Genomic DNA, 18,038 nt, shown 5'->3' on the forward strand with positions numbered 1-18,038 from the left:
AACAGGGCATCAGCATATGGAGAAATGTCTTGATTGTTCATAAAACTACATCTACTCTTGTCTTTAATGGAGAATTATAAAAAAATCCCAACCCTAAACTACTGATTGCAAAGTTCATTCTGGCCTACCTACTTAAGCAAGACTTTAGTCCACCAAATGGAAAACCTTTATAATCAAAGAGATTCCAACAGCAGCTCCACTGATTTTGTCATTGCATCATTTAACTGTATCACTCTAGAACCTGAGACAGGCTGGTTCAGAACATCATCTGCCTGATGGAGATCTGCTTCAGGGGCATGTACAAGAATTGCAAAAATCATTCAACTTATCTGATGGCCCTGAAAGGAAAATATTTTGTCTTCACTGTGACTGTGGATACAGGGAATAAGATAATTCTGTAACTTTATGAGAAATTAAACAAAAAGAAATTGGTTTTTATTAAGTACCAACATAACAATAACACTAATTAATTTTGCATGACTTCCCATTTTTGGATTTTCTGAAACTTCACTACTTTAGACTAATTATGTTCTGTTACGGCTGATTGTGGTTTCTGCTCTGAAACAAATGCTTTGGTTGCTGCTTTCAAAATATTTTTGTATAAAAAAACCCCCAGCCATACTGGGGGATTGAAAAAACATTATTGCTGTGATAAAGTTCTTGAAGGGTGGGGGGTTTGGTCTGGGGAATGGCAGGGGAGGAAGCTAGAGAAACAGAGTGTTAAAACCACTTTGATACAAAGATAATCTGTGTTATTGGTTTATTCCTGTGAAAATCTGTTTTGCAATGTAATTTGGCATTCTTGTATACAAATGCTATTACCAGATTTCATTACTAGCATTTACAATGTTGTTCACTATTTAATACTAATTCATAATTAATCTTCTCCCACCTTCTTTCTGTATACATGCTGTATTCAATTTGAATTTTTTTTTCTGATGTTGAATTGAGAACTTAGCCTGAAAATCACAGCCAGCATCTCACCTCACACAGGGTGAAGGTATATTCCAAATGAAATGCAGGTATTTTGTGGCAGGTTTTTACCCTCTCACAGCAGTGAAATCCAGCAGATCCTGCACATCACTGTCCCCCTGTGCATTGCCTATGGAGCTACCAAGGACACAGCTCAGACACCAGTGAAGGATCCTAAGAACCAGATCTCTGTTTACATAACCACAGGCCACTTCTCCTGCCCTTGCCTCATTCGGGGAGCATTTCAAAATAGATGTAGGGACAAACAGGAATAAAGCAGGGATCTGTGGACTCAGTAAAATCAAGTTTCATCCACAGCTACATGGAATGTATGTGTAACATAAGTGAGGATGGGCAGCTGTAACTGAGAGCACATCTCCCCCCTGAAGGGATACAATAGATGGAACAGGACGAACAAAGCAGAGATGAGCATTCATTAATTTATTATTATTTACTATTTTTGTGATGTCCAGTGGATAACACAGAGATCTTCTCACAGTAACTGTTGCAAAGAACACAAGAGAATAGCATTCATCCTCCTCACATGTTGTATAATGTTCAAAACAAATGTGAGGGAGGACAGGAACAAAATATAAGCAAACACTTCAAGAAAATAAAAATATGCAATAAAGACTAGATTGCCTCACATCTAGACATAATTGGGTACTGGCTGAATAAGGGACCTGACTTCTGAGTGTCTGACCTCACAGCATTCTTACATAACAGACATTTAAATGAAATAGAAGCATTATTTTTAATTTGTTGGATTCAAATCCTGCAAAAAAGACATGCTACCATACACACATGCACCTACTTATACACACCACAGAATTCAGTAAGGCTCCTTCTGAGTCCATGCATTCACCAACTCAAAGCCTTGAATACTGAGGTTGGGGTTTTTTCAGTACTATATGCAACTTAACTTCAAAGGAACCATAAAGAGTGCACCTCCTGAGACTTTGACCCTAGCTACAGGTGACAGATTGTGTCTAGTACTTTTTATTATTCATGGTCTTTGCTGGTGATCTGTTAGGAATGGACACAGCACTGCACAAAGATAACATCTTATTACATTTGAGCACACTTGCCAGCCATCTGTACCTAATAATATTGCTTTCTCTCCTCTCCACAGATGCACATTACTTGTATTTCTAATCCTACAGTCCTCTAATTTTCCCCTGTAATGACTCTAACACACATTGTGACAAATTAATATACTCCACAAGCTACTTTCATAAGCACTTTCTCTGAGCATAGCCAACAGACGGCTATATTCATGTAGTTTAGGGGTGTTTTAGTTCACCCTCTACTGCTTCCTTTCCTCAGTTTATAAAGTGAATACACTAACTTTTCATAGCATTTTCACAGAGACTTCAAAAAGTGTTTCGGGCATAACTCATACACCAGGGAGTATCAGATGTCTCAGAATAGGAAGCAGATACAAGTGGATATTAATCTAAACAAAGTGAGAATGGGGTCTGTCTTGGATTTAGTCCAGCTTCGCTGAGGACAGCTGCATGTTTTACACAGAATAAGCATTTCTATCTGGAAAAAAAAAAAAACCTTTATATTTTTAGCCAAAAACCTCCAAGTAATTTCTTGGTAATTTCTTTAAAAAATTAAGTGTAAGTATTTTTCTTCCAGAAGTAAGCTGGGGGGAAAGTGGCTTAAGCAACCAACTTTTTATGTGACAGCTCCTCAATCAGAACACTGTGAGTCAAGAAGTCTGAATTTCCTCCATCCCTCCTACAAGAGATTAAAAATTGCTTTTCCCACTGCAATAGTGAGAAAAATTCTCGTTAACTACCTGGTGACCCTCAGGTGAGAAATAATATACGTAAATGTATAAGCCAGTGTTCCCACTAGAGTTGGAGTTCAGCCTGGAGAAGAGTACAGGGACACTTTAGAGCACCTTCCAGTATCTAAAAGGGGCTAAAATAAAGCTGGAGAGGAACTTTTTACCAGGGGAAACAACTTCAATTTGTGTCCCATTGTCCTAAAAGAGAGTAGATTCAGATTAGATATTGGGAAAAAATCCTTTACTGTGAGGGTGGTGAGGCACTGGCCCAGGCTGCCCAGAGAAACTGTGAATGCCCCATTCTTAAGAGTGTTCAAGGCCAGGTTGGATGGTGCCTTGAGCAGCCTGGTCTGGTGCAAAGTGTCTGTGCCCATGGCAGTGGGGTTGGGACAGATGATCTTCCAATATCTATGATCCCATGGATTAAGAAAAAAAACTCCAAAAAAGTACCAAACCAATGACAAAAAAAAAAAAAAACCACATGAAACGGGACACAAAATTAGAGCAAATATCTTAACCTTTAGGTTTCCCTTTGTGAAATCAAGAGTGGAACTCAGTGATCCTCAAGGATCCCTTGCTACTCAGGTAATTCTTTGATTCTTATATTGTTAAAAATGCAAGGTCAACCATAAAAAGTAAAACAAATAAATACATTAAATAAGTTAATCTATGCAGTATGAATTTGTTCTCCTCTTGTAGGAATTAATTAAATTATCTTCTTCTGCCATTGTACAGTGGAGCCAGAAATCCATCTGCAGTCATTTGAGACAGAAAGGAAATTCAGAGTCATTCTGGTTATCTAAGGGGGGCATATAAAAAGAACAACTAACCTTAAGATGACTCTGCAACTGTGCAGAATATGTGCAACAGAATGTGAACACAATGGGAGGCCCAATGGGAAGACATGATACAAGTTAAATATGCTAAAAAGAAAAACAGATGCAAAGCAGGTCAAGCTGGAAACTCAAAACAGGGGACCCTGAACATTTTGGCTTTTCTGTGGCATCTATACTGCAGGGATAATATAATTTCCATCTCACAGAAATATTATGAAGGTCAATTCATTAATGTTTATAAAGCTTTCAGAACTACAGTGGTGAGCACTTCTGTTGGAAAAGTCCATGGGGAACTTAATATTCAGGCATGCTCTGAGTTTTAAGTATGCAAAGAAATATTGAAGTACTTTCCTATGAGCAAACACTATTTGTTCTGCTAAATTAAACCTATAGAAGAAATATGGGATCATGTAATTAAAAGTTGTCTGTGCAAACAAAGGTATTTAAGAAATATGGAACTTTTTGAGTGCTTTATTCAACAACCTTAAAGGTCTGGAAATAATTTTGAAGATGTAATTGCATGTGCTGGCCATGAAGGGTATGCATTACTTCATTTAGGATTAAAAATACAAAAATACAGACATTTGCACAAAAAAACCCCCAAACAAGTGAATCCAGTTATACTACTTCAGGTACCTAAAAATCTTCAAAATTCTTTCAAAAGAAGCTTTTTATGTGCTATGCTCTTTCCCATGCGTAAGTCCTATTTCTAATTAATATAAACACTTAAAAAAGAAGAATAGATTATGCTCATCACAAATTTAATGAAATTACTATAATCTAATTTAGAGGTGTCATTTATGACTCTAGTTTTAAACAGAATAGGGTTCGGCACCTAACTTTAGATCCAAACTCTGGTATAGAAGAAAAAAAAATAATTCCCCACATTATTTTATTTACCACTTAAATATTAAATGAACTCTGAGAACTTTCAAGTAAAAGCTCATACTAATTTTAAAATTGGATTCCACTAAAATGTACCACTTTGCAAACATTTTATTTTTTGCTCTCTCTGTATGACCTTAGCAAGGAAACAAGACAGATTAACCAAACAGCCCAAACTGACTAAAACACTGTGGATAGCTTATAACAACTTTTTGGTTTTTTTTAATACTTCATAATCAAAAATGTGCTCCCACAGCATTGTGCTTAAATTGCCATTCCAAAATCCATCTTCTCCCTGTCATCACTGAACTACAGTGTCATGTAGCATTTGCAGCTAAAATACCTACTAGGCTGTTGTCAGAAGGATTACATGTTTATCTTCATAGCTTGACAAAATAAAGTATTATAATCTATAAACTCTCAGAATTAAAATTTAAGACCACCTGATAGGAAATCCAGATAGTTAAGGTATTTAACTCATTGACTGTATCTTGAAGGCCTGTTTTTGCCAAACATAAGCAGGATTAGGAAGGCACAATTGCAATTGGCCATGGGATTCCATATCAGTTTTAACAAAAGCCTAAAACTGTTCTGGCCTCCATGGGTTTTGCATAAAGCCTGGGTAATGAACATACTGAAACTATGACTATACTGTCATATAAATAATACAGCAAGAGTTAAAGGAGGTTTATTGTGTTGCACTGCTCCCCAGTAATAACACTGAAGACCAGTTTGGAAAAGAACAGAAATCTCATGCTTTGGGGTTTGCATTTGGGAAGCAATTCTTTGAGAAGATTAAATTTCCAGTTCCTGGACCTTTTCAAGGGTACTTAGTTGCTGCCCACAGCAAAAGAAACTCTGTTAGAGTAGATTAATTATATACCTGGTAAAGTCCAAGTGTTACTGTGCTCTTAACTGAGGTCTTGATTTCAAAGTTATTAACCTCATGCTCTGCAAATTCAATTCAACCCTATGACTGTTCTCCAAGAAAACCCTGAGTGGTTCTACATGGGAGAGCTATTTTCATGAGGAACAAGTACTTCACGTACCAAAAAAATGTACATCTTCATTCTTATTCACTTCTTCCCAAATGTGTCATCCCCTAACAAGCAACCTTCTGAAAAAGTAATAAAATCACTGTTTTCTCCTTTTATGTTCCATCTGCTCAAAGTTCTACTTAAAAGATTTAAAACATCCTAACTGTGAGCTTCTCACTTCCTTTATTAATAGCAGATCTTTCCCCAGAGCCATATTTTAGTTTCTGGATGGTCTGAACAAACACAGGTGAGCCCAAAAATGCTTGCCAGAGAAAAAGAAACAACACATATACAGAGGGGAAAATACAAAGAAGCAAACCCAAGGAAATTAGGTCTATCCCAATTAAAATTAACATAGTTTTTATAGCTTATTCTACTGGATCCTGCCTAGTTTTAGGATGATGCTGCCATCTCACATATTCAATTCAACTAACGTGAACTATAATCAATATTTTCATGATTTGCACTTGGATACCTAATCCCAAGAGCAGCCCCTGCATGCAGCTTAAATTGTACAGCTTCCTGCTGTCACAAAATAGGTAAGACAATATTTCACATTGCTTGAATACTTTGAAATTGGTGCCACTGATTCATTACTACAGCTACCAACACATAAATTTATCATGCTTAAAACAGGACGTAGCTATTTCATACGTAACAGTTTCAAGAATATTTCATTATTTCGATATGGAAGATGACATTAATGATTTAAATATAAAGGCCAAAAGTAACTCATTGAGAGCATCTCAGTGTAAAATATTCAGTTTACTTCTGTTAAACTCTAATCTGTATCTCAAAAAGACACAGTGGTCATAACCAATCTAAAAATGCCACAAAATGGAGAGCTGGCTTTCAGGTGTGTTACAAATGAAATCAGGAGCGTTGCTGTTCAAAACAGCGTTCTGCTAGAGGATTGGATCTGTGTTTTCAGTCAAGCAGACCTCCAACTAACTTCAGAAAGGCAACTTATTTACATAAAAAACTGCAGGGAAAGGCCCTTTAATTCTTAAGTATGATTCAGCTTTTATGTTTCCCTTCTAAATGAGGATTTTTATAACCAGCAAAGAAAGGAAAACCACTCTGAGGTGCTACTTAGGCTGTTAGCCCAGAGGCCTCGACCCTGCAGGTAACAAACCAAAACTGCCATCAGCTTTTCCCAGTTCTGCGTGCAGCAGGATCACAGATCCTGGAATATGCAGCCCTGTAACTTATGTAACTGAACATGCAAATACCCAACTGAAATACCAGAGGTGCTGCACAGCAGAAGCTCGGGGAGGGCAGAATTTGGGTTATGCGTGTGTGGCGTACTCTTAACCCCACGCAGACGGACCGAGGTACAAATTCCGGCAGGGCTGTGGCCCCTGGAGCAGGCAGGGGGAAGCTGTGCCCGCCTCAGGCCCCACTGCTCCCTTGCAGCAGCACAGGGCCCTCCCAGCTCCTGGGGCTTCCTTCAGCCCGCTCCTGGTGCTCCTGGGGTGCGGCAGAGCCGCCGAGGTGCAGCCCGTGCAATAAACACTGCCGAGTGGCGGGAGCACACGAGCACCGGTGGTTTGGAAGTTTGCTTTCGGCACACCTTTGTATCTCGGAAAAAGGGATCCGGTATTCTGTGTACCACAGATCTCTGCAGTGACATACATTCAGAAGCAAGTGCTGCTGCAAGCAACCAAAAGGTTTCCTACACAAATATTTACTTTGTGGAGAACATTTTAACCTGAGAGCTAAGACAGGCAAATATCAGCTACTGAAATCTTCTTCAAATGACATAGTCCTTTACACATATTCCAACTAGATCTATCAGGACATAACACTAACTGTCTTCGAGTAATATCAAAGTAAACAAGGGAAATATTGGAGATTAGGAAAATTCATTTCACCTTATGTTGCTTACTTTCACAAGTATGCCATACAAAATAAGAACATATATATCACTAAATACAGATCTTTGTCCTTATCACATGACTTAAACATGAAAAACCATGTTGATTTTTAGCCTTACCTAGAAATCTCTGAATTATGTACCTTGATTGTTCGTGTTATCTTTTTACTGACGTGACAAAAAAGGGAAATCACTGTACTGAATACCTGGAGTTTCATAAAATGCTAAATTACTGTGTGCCTAAGCAAAAGTAGTCAAATCCAAGCCTGGCAAGCAGGTATGAATCTAATGCACTCATCACTGACACTCTATTAAACTACAGAATCATTTGAGTCAAAAGGCTGGAACCTGTTGTAGTTCAGAATGACAAAGAACTATAAGAAAAAAAGAATTAGTATTTTGTCCAAAGGTCTCTGAGCCATAGGGGCTTATTCTTGTCCCCTTGAACTCTGCAAGAGTTTTGACACTAGCTGTAGCTGCAAGCCAAACAGAATTAGAAACACGGTATCTGAGATCAGGGAAGCTCTGTGTTTCACAAGGACCAGGTCTGCACACAAAATGTCTCATAGGTTTATCTTGGTTATTTATATTTCTTTTTTCTTTCCAAACACAAAAAAGAAATAATGATGTGCTGGAGTTGACTGTCATCTAAATTTCAGATCAATTTTTATCTGATTAATAAAAGCAAAGTATACTTTAATAGGTGAAGTCCATTTACTCCTAGTAATGCAAATTGCACTAATTAAAAATTCTGGTTTTGAAGCTTCGAATCAAAACAAATAAGCAAACAAAATTTCTAGTAAAGCCACCAGAATTCACATGAAACTGACAGGTAATAGTAAAAGACCATAATCTCCTTTTGTATTTTGTCTTCATTACAAAAGTACGATTTTCATATTCCAGAGCTCATCAGAAGTACCAAACAGTTTGTTCTTTTTTACAGGTGCAAGTATTTAAAACCACCACTAAAAGCTTTGTTGCAGAAAGCATACAAACCAAAATACATACAGGGATATCATACTTTCTACTTACAGAAGATTCACACTTAGGGAAGTGATCAACGCATTAAAAACCAGAACAGATTTGTCAACTTTTGGTATTTATGCTGTCCCACTAAGTTTGCTATCATGCAATCAGAAACTTCAGTACTAATGGTAAACAGCCACCATGAATTTACATCCAGCTCCTCACAAATAACTGAAGTCCTGGGCTCAGTAGTCACTGCACTGTTTTGTATTTCTAACTTCTGCCTTTTTCTTAAAACAGAGAAGGAAAAGCAGGAAGGATGAGAAGAGAGAGGAGGGGAAGTAGATGCATACAATCTTCAATTTCTAATGACTTGTAAATGTTATCGGTACTAGCACCAATTGATTTGCTTTCCTGTCCGCAATCCTGTCAGCCGTTTGGGGTCCAAGTGTGAACTTGGAATTCAGCCCTGAGTGCTGAAATCAAGATTTCTATGAATTTACTGAGCACCCCAACTCTGCAGCAGGAAGAAAAAAGCATCCACTGGATCTCTGTCTTTTCATTCCAAAGTCCTTATACAACCACTGCAGTTCTCAAGTAAAACGCTTATTGGTATCATATTACTACCCCCCCCCCCCCCCCAACACACACACCCCCAAACCCAGGGTAGATTTTATTATTTCCATAGAAAATAAAAATACTGCCTTTACCTTACAGATCTGGAAATAATCTGAAGTGAGCGTCTCCTGGATCTCCTCTCTGGGTGTCCCTGCAGCTCCCGCAGTCCCTCCTGGGTGCACGGAGCCACCAGCCCCACTTCCACTGCCACCGCCACTGCTTCCAACAGGGGATGCGGCAGTTAAACCATCCAAAACTTTGCGAAAATTAAATTTCTTCATTTTGGAAAAATCTTTAGGAGGATTTGAGGGGGGAGAAAGGATGTGTCGTAACACATTCAGCTACATGTAGCGACCGAGAAAGTCTTTAATGGTCCTCTGAGTGAGGCAGCACTTTAAGTCTCTTGTACCAAACAGAATGTCAATATTAGGTATAATTGATCGAAAAATACAAAGGCTTCATTTTGTCAGACGCAAAAGCTACCTGGAATGGTCCTTTCCAAAAATAAATAAACAAATAAATAAATAAAAAATCCACAAGCAGCAGGACTAAGATTTACGTTCAAACAAGGAACAATGGAACAACCGCCATCGGGTTCGCTCGCAAAATCCACATTTAGCAGTGGTCAAAACAGAAAAGTAAATAAAAAATTCAAGCTGGCATCCAAAACAGTGGGATCCATCCCTCTACCTCACCTGCCTAAGATCTGCCTTCGGCACTTGATTATTTCAGCAAAACTACCAAAATGCGTCTACATTCAATTGCCCCTTCCCCTCAGAACCCCTTAGAGCCAGGGGTATCTCTGCCCCCGAGGTTTCCGCGGAGCGGATTCCCCGCTCCCAGCCGCGGGTGCGACTCCTGCTCCTGGTTCCCTGCCCAGCCCAGCAAATGCCGGCAGCCGCTGCCGCACTCGGCGCTCCTGTCTCTCCCCTCGGGCTCCACGGCAGGGTGCGAGGTGCGGGCTGCGAGCCCCCTCGCTCTCCTCGCCGCCCCGGCCGCCGCTCCGTGAGGAGCGACGGCAGCGAGCGACCCCCTAAGCCGGTCCGGCCGTCCCGGGCTGACCACCCGTCCCGTCCCTGCGCTGACGGACCCCCGCCCGTCCCGATCACCGAGCCTGTGCCGCTGCCGTGCTCTCCCCCCAGAACCGCTCCGGCGGGACCGGGCTCCCTCGGGCGCCGGGGGGACGCGGGGCGGGGAGGGGCGGGTGAGGAGCGGAGCGGAGCGGGGCAGGTGAGCGGGCAGCGGAGGGTGGCGGTGGCGGCTCCCGCCCGCCCGGCGCGCTCGCAGCCGTTCTCCGAGGTACTGAAAGCTCCGCCGGCGGCAGCCGCAGCTCCTCCTCCTCGCCCTTCCTCCTCCTCCTCTCTTTCCCTGCCTCCCGCCCCCGTCCGCCAGGCCCCGCCTGCCGCAGCAGCGCGGAGCCCGCGCCCCGCCCCCGCTGCCGCCTCGGCTGTGGGCGGGGGGAGGGCGGGGAGACGTTAGTGATTGACAGGCACGCGTACGTTCCTATCCCCTGCTGCGGGCCGGCCGCTGGAACGTGACTGGCGGGCAGGGCAGAAGGGGCGGCTCCAGACAGGGAACAAACGATATCTGACGGCCCCGGCGATCCACAGTCTCTGATTGGAGCGCTGTGATGATGGGCACCCACTCCCACCAATAGGAGTGCAGTTCCGCGACGCCCCGCCCCCAGCCCGGCGGGATGGGCGGGGCCAGGGGACCTCCCGCCTCACTGCGGCGAGAGCGGCAGCGGCCGCGGAGCTGCTGAGGGGGAGCAGCCCCGGGGCAGCGGGGCTGGAAGGGAACAGGGTTTGTGGCGGCGGGGGGAACTGAAAGTTGGTGTCGCAGCTTCAGCTGCGTGCGGGACGTCGAACAGACCCAAAATTCGGCATAAAGTTGTGTCAGGGGAGACTTTTGTTGGATATTAGGAAAAATTTTGTTGGATATTTCACCCCGAGGGTGGCTGGGCACTGGAACGGGCTCCCCAGGGAAGTGATCATAGCACCCAGCCTGACAGAGTTCAAGCAGTGTTTGGAAATTCCCTCAGGCACATGGTGTGACTCTTGGGGATGGTCCTGTGCAGGACAAGAAGGACAAGAGAGGGACTCAATGATCCTTGCGGGTCGCTGCCAGCCCAGGATATTCTGTGGTTCTGTGCAAATGCCACGGGCGGTGACGCTCTCGGCGGTGGCAGGAGCGGCCCTGAGAGGAGCCCCCATTGCTCGCAGCGGCTCGGAGGGGTCTGTGCGGGTCCGTGCTCAGCCCTCACACTGACATTGCCTCCTCGGGGGCAAATCCCATTTTCCTTCCCTGGAGGGATACAAAGGACCCGGGGCTGCCCTTCCCGAGGCTCGGTCCGAAGCCGTGCAAATCTCTGGGGACAGCTCTGTGGCCTCTGAAGCGCGATCCGGCACAGGGGGTGTTACACTGCACACAAGCCTCTATAAAAAGGTTATTCAGGTCAGGAACAAATGAGGCAGCGATTAAAAGTGACTCATGGCACAGCGATGTCAACGTGGTTGGAAGCCGAGAACTGAATAAAATGGTGTAAAGAATAAGCACAAGCACCTCTCCTGTATAGGAATTAATCTGTAACGCCTCACCTAAGTGTTGTACTTTCTTCACACTTGAGGTGACCAATGAGTGCACACTGGTCACCTAATTTTTCACATGTTTTAGGGGTGCTTAGTGTAGTTCTGATACCCACTCTAACCCCAAGTTTGGTTTTTATGAATCCTACAGTTCTATGAATCCTAGTTTTTATTTCAGCATCTTAAACTGAGATTTATGCTTTTTTTTTTTTTTTTTTGCTTTAGCTCATCCCTTTGTGTTCACAGGTACTCCCCATGTGCATGATAAAAAGATTGCAGTAAAGTTCAAAGAATAAGCGTAGCTTCACTTAATGCCCTCATGAAAAATAAAGGGTACATTGCTGATGAAACTGGAAAGGTTGATAGGTTTCTGTAGCCAGGAAAAAAGGGACAAAACTTTGTATGGGAAACAAAATATATGAGGACTATGGCAAGGAGACAGAAATGAAAAAGGGAATGGAACTGAGTAAGCAAATCTGTAAAGATAAAAGTACAGAGTTTTGAAGAATGAGGAAAAGTCAAAACCCAGTTGAAGCTATCTGAAGAATGTCATGTCCTACTAATACTATGTTCACCAGAGGCAATGCAAGTTTAAAAAAAAAGAAAGGCTAACAAAACCCAAAAGAAAGATAACTACATGAATTGTAAATAGGAAAGGGAAAGATAAGGTTAAATATGAAATAATTAAGATGAAGAAAATATCAGAGAGACTTGCAAAAAGTCTGTCTGGGAGTCAGAGGGTACTAGAGGAAGAAAATCTGATAACACAATAGTTATACAGTTCTAGGGAGGACAGAGATAAGACAGTTTGTTTTAAGTCAAGAAAAGGGTGAAAATTAGAAGAATGAATGATAACTTTGGAGTTGGAATAAGGTGCAGACAGTTTTTGAATACCAACAACATTTCCCTTCCAGAGAATCACTATGGAGAGCTGGGTATTGATGATTAGGTACTACCTCAGAGTATCCAAAAAGGCAAGCAAGGATCCTTACACTGCCAGTGTGCTGTTAGCAAAACTGACTTGTAGGGAAAAAAACCAGAACAAAAACAAACTGACCAATGAAATACAAACAGTCCTGTTTATAAACTACTGAGAAAAAAACTTGGTCTCACTACTGGTGCATGTAAGGCATGTATGTTCCTTTTGAATGTTTTTCTCTAAGCTGGACACAAATGCAGGAGCAGAGAGGGAGTGATGGAAATGAGAGCTGTGAGATGGTGCAGAGGCAGAGAGGACAGTGCAGGACATAGGCAAACTCAGTTTTGACAGGCACAGAAAGAAGCCCCATTGAATGACCACATTGCTTAGAAGCCCCATTGAATGACCACAAAAACAAAAAAGGGAACCATTTGGTTTTGACACAGTAAAAAAACCTATTGCTTCTTTTTTGTTTTTCACTGGAGAAACAAGCAGTAGACATGAGGCATTCTGTTGCTGGCTTGTACTGGTTTAGATGATATTGGTGTTTCATAGGATACTTGTGAGATTGCCACCACAATCTCACAGTTTTAATAAAAGTTGATAAAATTAGGAAAATTTGGAAAGATTTTAGATATTAAATTGATACATAAACGAAATTAAATAATACATGCCAGTGCATTGTGGGAAATATGTGTCTGAATCTGTATTTTAGATAGTAATGAGAGGGTATTCTCCTCAGTGGTTTTTTTTAATAGTATCTTTTACATTTAGTAGTCATCTTGTTCTGCAAGGTCAAACAGAAACCAAATGTTAAAAGGATAACAGTTTACTACAAAGATTTTGCTGAGAAAGAGGATCTTTAACAGTCCACACCATCAAAATTCATATGAGCTCTCATTCTGATTTTTGCTTAAGGAAGCTTGTGATTATGTGCAGTAATATAAAAAGATTAATCAGAATAAAACCTGGCAGAAGAGAGTGATATTAATTCAGTGTTCTCTCAATCTGATTCAAGAACTGACCAAGAAAATGAAGAATCAGGAAAGATGTGCTAGATCAGCTGACAAGAAAGTGATAATGTTAGAGATTGGATATGTTTTGATCATTAATGTTCTGGCCAGTTCTCTGGCTTTCTTGTTTAATTTTTTTTTAATAGCAAATCCTGCTTTGGACTGTGGACTAGAGTTTCCTGACTTTTTAAAGCTGCAAACATATTTTAATCTCAGGTTATATTTTTGGTAGTTTAAAAAAAAATACATGCAGAAGTGTGCAATAAGTGATGGTTTCACAGTTGACACTTTTCAAGTGATTCATGTGAGTGCCTTTGATAATCCATGTGTCAGCAGCTAAAAGCAATGACCCTTGAGAGAAATCACTGTATGCCCACCAGCAGCGGACTGGACCTTGCAACTGCACCCTGGCAAAGAACTTCTGTGCCTCGAGAGAAACTAAAGAAAAAGATGTAATCAAATCCCAGAAACACATCTGTGCCAATGCAGGCAAAACTGTGACTTTGCACAGCTACCTATTCCTCATTGCACTGTGGGACATTTGCCAGTGCTACCCATGTTTCTGTGTAATTCCAGAACATCGAATGGCAGCAAGCATAGTGTTCCTGCCTGCAGAGCTCCACTAAAAATATCCCCAGTCAGTGCTGAATATCTGGTTAGAACAGCTTGCTGAACTCTATCAATTAGCTAGATCTTAATCTATTTAATGTGTTTTATTAAGGCCATATAATGCTAATGTTTTAATCAAAATGTCAAACAGTACTAAATCAGATTCATTAGGAAGGTCCAAGTCTATCACATCCATGTGGTTACCTTGATCAAACAAACCTGTAATCGCATCAAAAATTGAAGTCAGGCCTGCTTGTCAAGTCTTGTTTCCATGAAGCCATGTGGACTTGTTTCATTACATTCCTACCTTTAACTCTTTATTGATTGAATCACACATAGCATGACTGCTTTAATTCACATAACATCACTGTTTTGTCTAGGATTACCAAGGATGCCAGGTCTGTTATTACCTTGGCCATTCTGCTTGATTCTTGGAATAACATGAGCTTTCCTTTTGCTCTTTGAATATTAGCTGTAAAGAGAGCTGTTAAAAATTAACATAAGAAGGCTGGAAGTCTACTCTTTAAGGATCTTTGGGTACTCAGGTGCCATAGAGACTGCTGATTGAAAAACAGCAGTGCCATTCTCATCCTACAGAGGTGTCAATGGATAGAAAGATAATTCATCATCCTCATGTAATATTAATACATTACCATTTTTCTTTCTTTTCACAAGAACAGGATGGAAATATTTACCATAAAAATGAGATCTTTTATGCATGCTCTAAAACCAGATTTCTTAATGAAGAAGCTGTAGAATGTGTCTGTACAAAACTGAGAATGTAATTTTGTAATAAGGACTCCATTTTGTGCAGTAGGCAAAGAACAGGTGTAAATTAGCCCATGGGTAGAGTTCCCCGGATAAATCACCTCAGCTTGAGGTGATTTGTTCTCATTGCTGTTGAAAAGGAAGGTCCTGCATCCATTTGAACTCTTGGGAGGGTTTTGTCCCTTCAGCAATGCATTCATTTGCTAGGGAAGTCGATAGTTTTATTTTGGGTTAATGGGCTGGATTATCTCTGCACAGAGTCAGACAAGCCCTAGAGCCAGTGCAAAGGAAAGCAGACCTGGACAGAAAGATGAGGGTAGCCCCACTTTTGTTACATGTGGTTCAGCTCTGGTGTACACTAAAAATTCATTGTGAGGGGGGCCTATTGAGCTGCATTCCAAATACCTGCCCTGCTCAGGAAGGGCTGCACATCTCAGTGAAGAGCTGTCCCAAGCCACCTGAACAGCAGCTGGGGCAAAGGGACTGCCCTGTTGTGACAGAGCAATGGGGCTTTTTGCAGAGGGCTCTCCCAAAGCTCTGGGACTCAACCTAGATTTGGTTGCTCTGGAGCAGGGGCCCTTTTCTAACAGGTTGTGGGGTCCAAGGTGATTGCACAGCAGTAACTTGCTTTTTTACTATAGCAATTCTGCAAATGTCTGGGATGTCAAATTAAGATAACTTGGGTTCTAGTCAAGACAATGTCAGGCCATGCCTGGGAGGCACAACTGGTCTGAGAGGCTTGATAAATTCTAGGGCAGTTAATATATACCATGTACCATGTTGCCAGAGATTTCTTATCCACCTTTATTGTATCTCTCTGACTTTTTGGTATTCTCTCTGCATCCAACTTGCATTGTATTCCATGCACAGTTTTCTAGTGCTTCCTCTTAATCCTTTTGCCTAACACTTCATTTTATAGATCCCTGTCTATCACGTAGTTCAGTTCCCTGTTTCCCCTCTTACCCCTTCAATAAGGATTAGATAAAATGGTCTGGCTTTCCCAGGTCCTGCTGTGAGCCAGGCTATTTGAACTCCTAATGACCCAGGCTTGCAATCCAGCCTGTGCACATCCCATGTATCTGAAGGTGTACTGGTTCATTAAAATATTTTTAGTAACTGGCACAGGTTTTTGGAAAGTAGAGTTGTTATTTTTGTACTCTGAAGTTTTCATTTCCATCAAGCATATGCTGACTTTTGATCAATATATGCATTTCTGAGTTTTTTGGCGGATGTTTTCCATTCTGTACATTTTCATCTTCTCTAGGAGCTGCAAAACAGCAGGAGCTGATGCCTTTTCAAAGTCAGTTGTTAATAGTTCACTGAACAGCTTTCCAAAAAAAGACATCTACAAAAATGGAATAGCCACTAGCTTTTCAATACCAGGGAATGTTGGGGTCCTTGACCAAATGTGTACCTATCTAGATAACAGATCCCTCAAACTGACCAGTCACCCTCCCAGACATGTTTGCAAGAGATCACAGATTTCCCAGTCATCAAGGATAAGCTTTCAGATAGGGAACTTCAAGCATCATTTAAGCATGTTAGATAATCTACTGTATTTAAATCCCTAGAGAGGAGAATATCCTTTATTAAAGCAAAATCAGTAAGAGCTTTAGCAAGTCAGGAAGACTGTAATTCACAGTGAATATTCTTTTTGTTGTCAGCTTTGCTACAAATTTGACATTTTATGCCTTTTTCCATTATTGCTCTGAGTGTTTTGCAAATTATCACTGACATTTGAAGTGACAGCCAATGTATTGCAAATTGTTAGCTCACTTTACTAGATTCTGCCCTAACAAAGGTCTCAGTTAGGACTGGGCTACTTGTCTTGGTTGCTTTCAAACCCACACAGTCTTGCAAGTTTGAAACATAATCTTTGAATTCATTTAAAAGCATAAGGAGTTTGAAAGAAAAAAAATATGTTTAATGAGTCTGCACTTGCTCTATAGAAAAGCCATCAGCACAGTTTGCATTTTTGGGCAGGTTTCTTCCAGTGTTCACAGAAAAGAGAATGCTTATTAGTTGGGGAAAATTTCAGCTGCCTTTCAATATCCTTCAGTTTAAATTGTAGGGTAAAAATGTCCATTCACTCAAACTAGTTTGATGAATCATAGGAACCAAAAATATAATGTGCCAGTTCAAAAAACATCAGATATCACATTTCTGGTCTATTTGTGAAAAACCTTCATAGAAAAATCTTCCAAGAGCCGTTGACTGCATTTCGTATGGATGGTCCTTAATAGTGTAGATATTTGCATTTAAAAAATAGTTGGAAAGATCAAAGTAGAGAGAGAAAAGAAAACCAGAGGTAAAATGGAGCCCACATTTCAGTATTTCAATCTTTTGTTATTAAGAGCACTCTGTTTTATGTCTGCACCTTTCATTTTTAACAATTGATATATTCTGCAAATTGCTGTTGACCTGCAAGACCAATACTCTTGTCTCTTTTTGACTAAATAATTCTTCATAATGAACAGCCTGAGCAGAAGACTCCAGGGAACAAATGCTACTTGCAGTCTGACTTCCAACGTTCTTTTGAAGTTTATTAAAACAATCCTTGCTGCTACTCTATAGAATCACCCCATCTCCCAAACCATCCCCCAAACCTGGACCACATCCTGACCACAGCCAGGTCCTTCAGCCCAGGACTGCAAACCACCTAATCAGCTGACTAAGAATTAATGTCATGTTGAGCTATTCCATGGGTGAATCTAATCACTGAAATGGCTCTTATGCTTTCCTTTTCCCCCCTTTAATCATAATTTAAGAGCAAAGTGAAGGCAGATGCGACCATTCTATCTCCTCTGCAAGTATTCTATGAAATACTCCATCCTAGTCCTGATACTTTGTTGAAAGGAAGTCTGGCAGAAATGTTAGCAGTGAAAATCCAATCAGTCCTAAAAGTTTAAAAAATGCTTCTTCATGCCAGAAATGACAGCTGTATTATTCCTCAGCTCTTGTTCTCTCTCACAGTCAGGGATTTTCTTTGTGCCAGTGTGATATATCAAATAGGAATTTAGTGTGTAGTGCCTGTATGGATTGGATTGAGTTGTCTCAGGGGCTTGGCATCCTTGCTGTCCCATCTGCATCCTTTAGGTAGTGGGTATTTGCAGAGTGCTTTTCCACCTAAGAAGTTAGTGCAGTGCTGATCTGCAA

General features: G+C 41.1%; 1 protein-coding gene across 6 annotated transcripts in view; it reads right to left on the minus strand.

Annotated features, from left to right (window-relative positions):
* Positions 1–10,093, minus strand: part of STXBP5L (syntaxin binding protein 5L) — a 180,739-nt gene extending 170,646 nt beyond the window's left edge. For 2 of the 6 annotated variants that reach the window (XM_054269702.1, XM_054269700.1), the window contains exon 1: positions 9,081–10,090. In XM_054269702.1, coding sequence (XP_054125677.1) covers positions 9,081–9,269 — 189 coding nt within the window. In that variant the 5' untranslated portion in view covers positions 9,270–10,090. Of the gene's footprint in view, positions 1–9,080 lie in introns of all 6 variants that reach the window. The other 4 variants (XM_054269701.1, XM_054269705.1, XM_054269706.1 and 1 more) reach the window with 4 other exon arrangements.
* Positions 10,094–18,038: the final 7,945 nt, after the last annotated feature.

This window comes from Melozone crissalis, unplaced genomic scaffold (genome assembly GCF_028551555.1).
Source record: "Melozone crissalis strain CALT ecotype California unplaced genomic scaffold, PUWL_Pcris_2 ptg000008l_1, whole genome shotgun sequence".
Taxonomy (NCBI): Eukaryota; Metazoa; Chordata; class Aves; order Passeriformes; family Passerellidae; genus Melozone; species Melozone crissalis.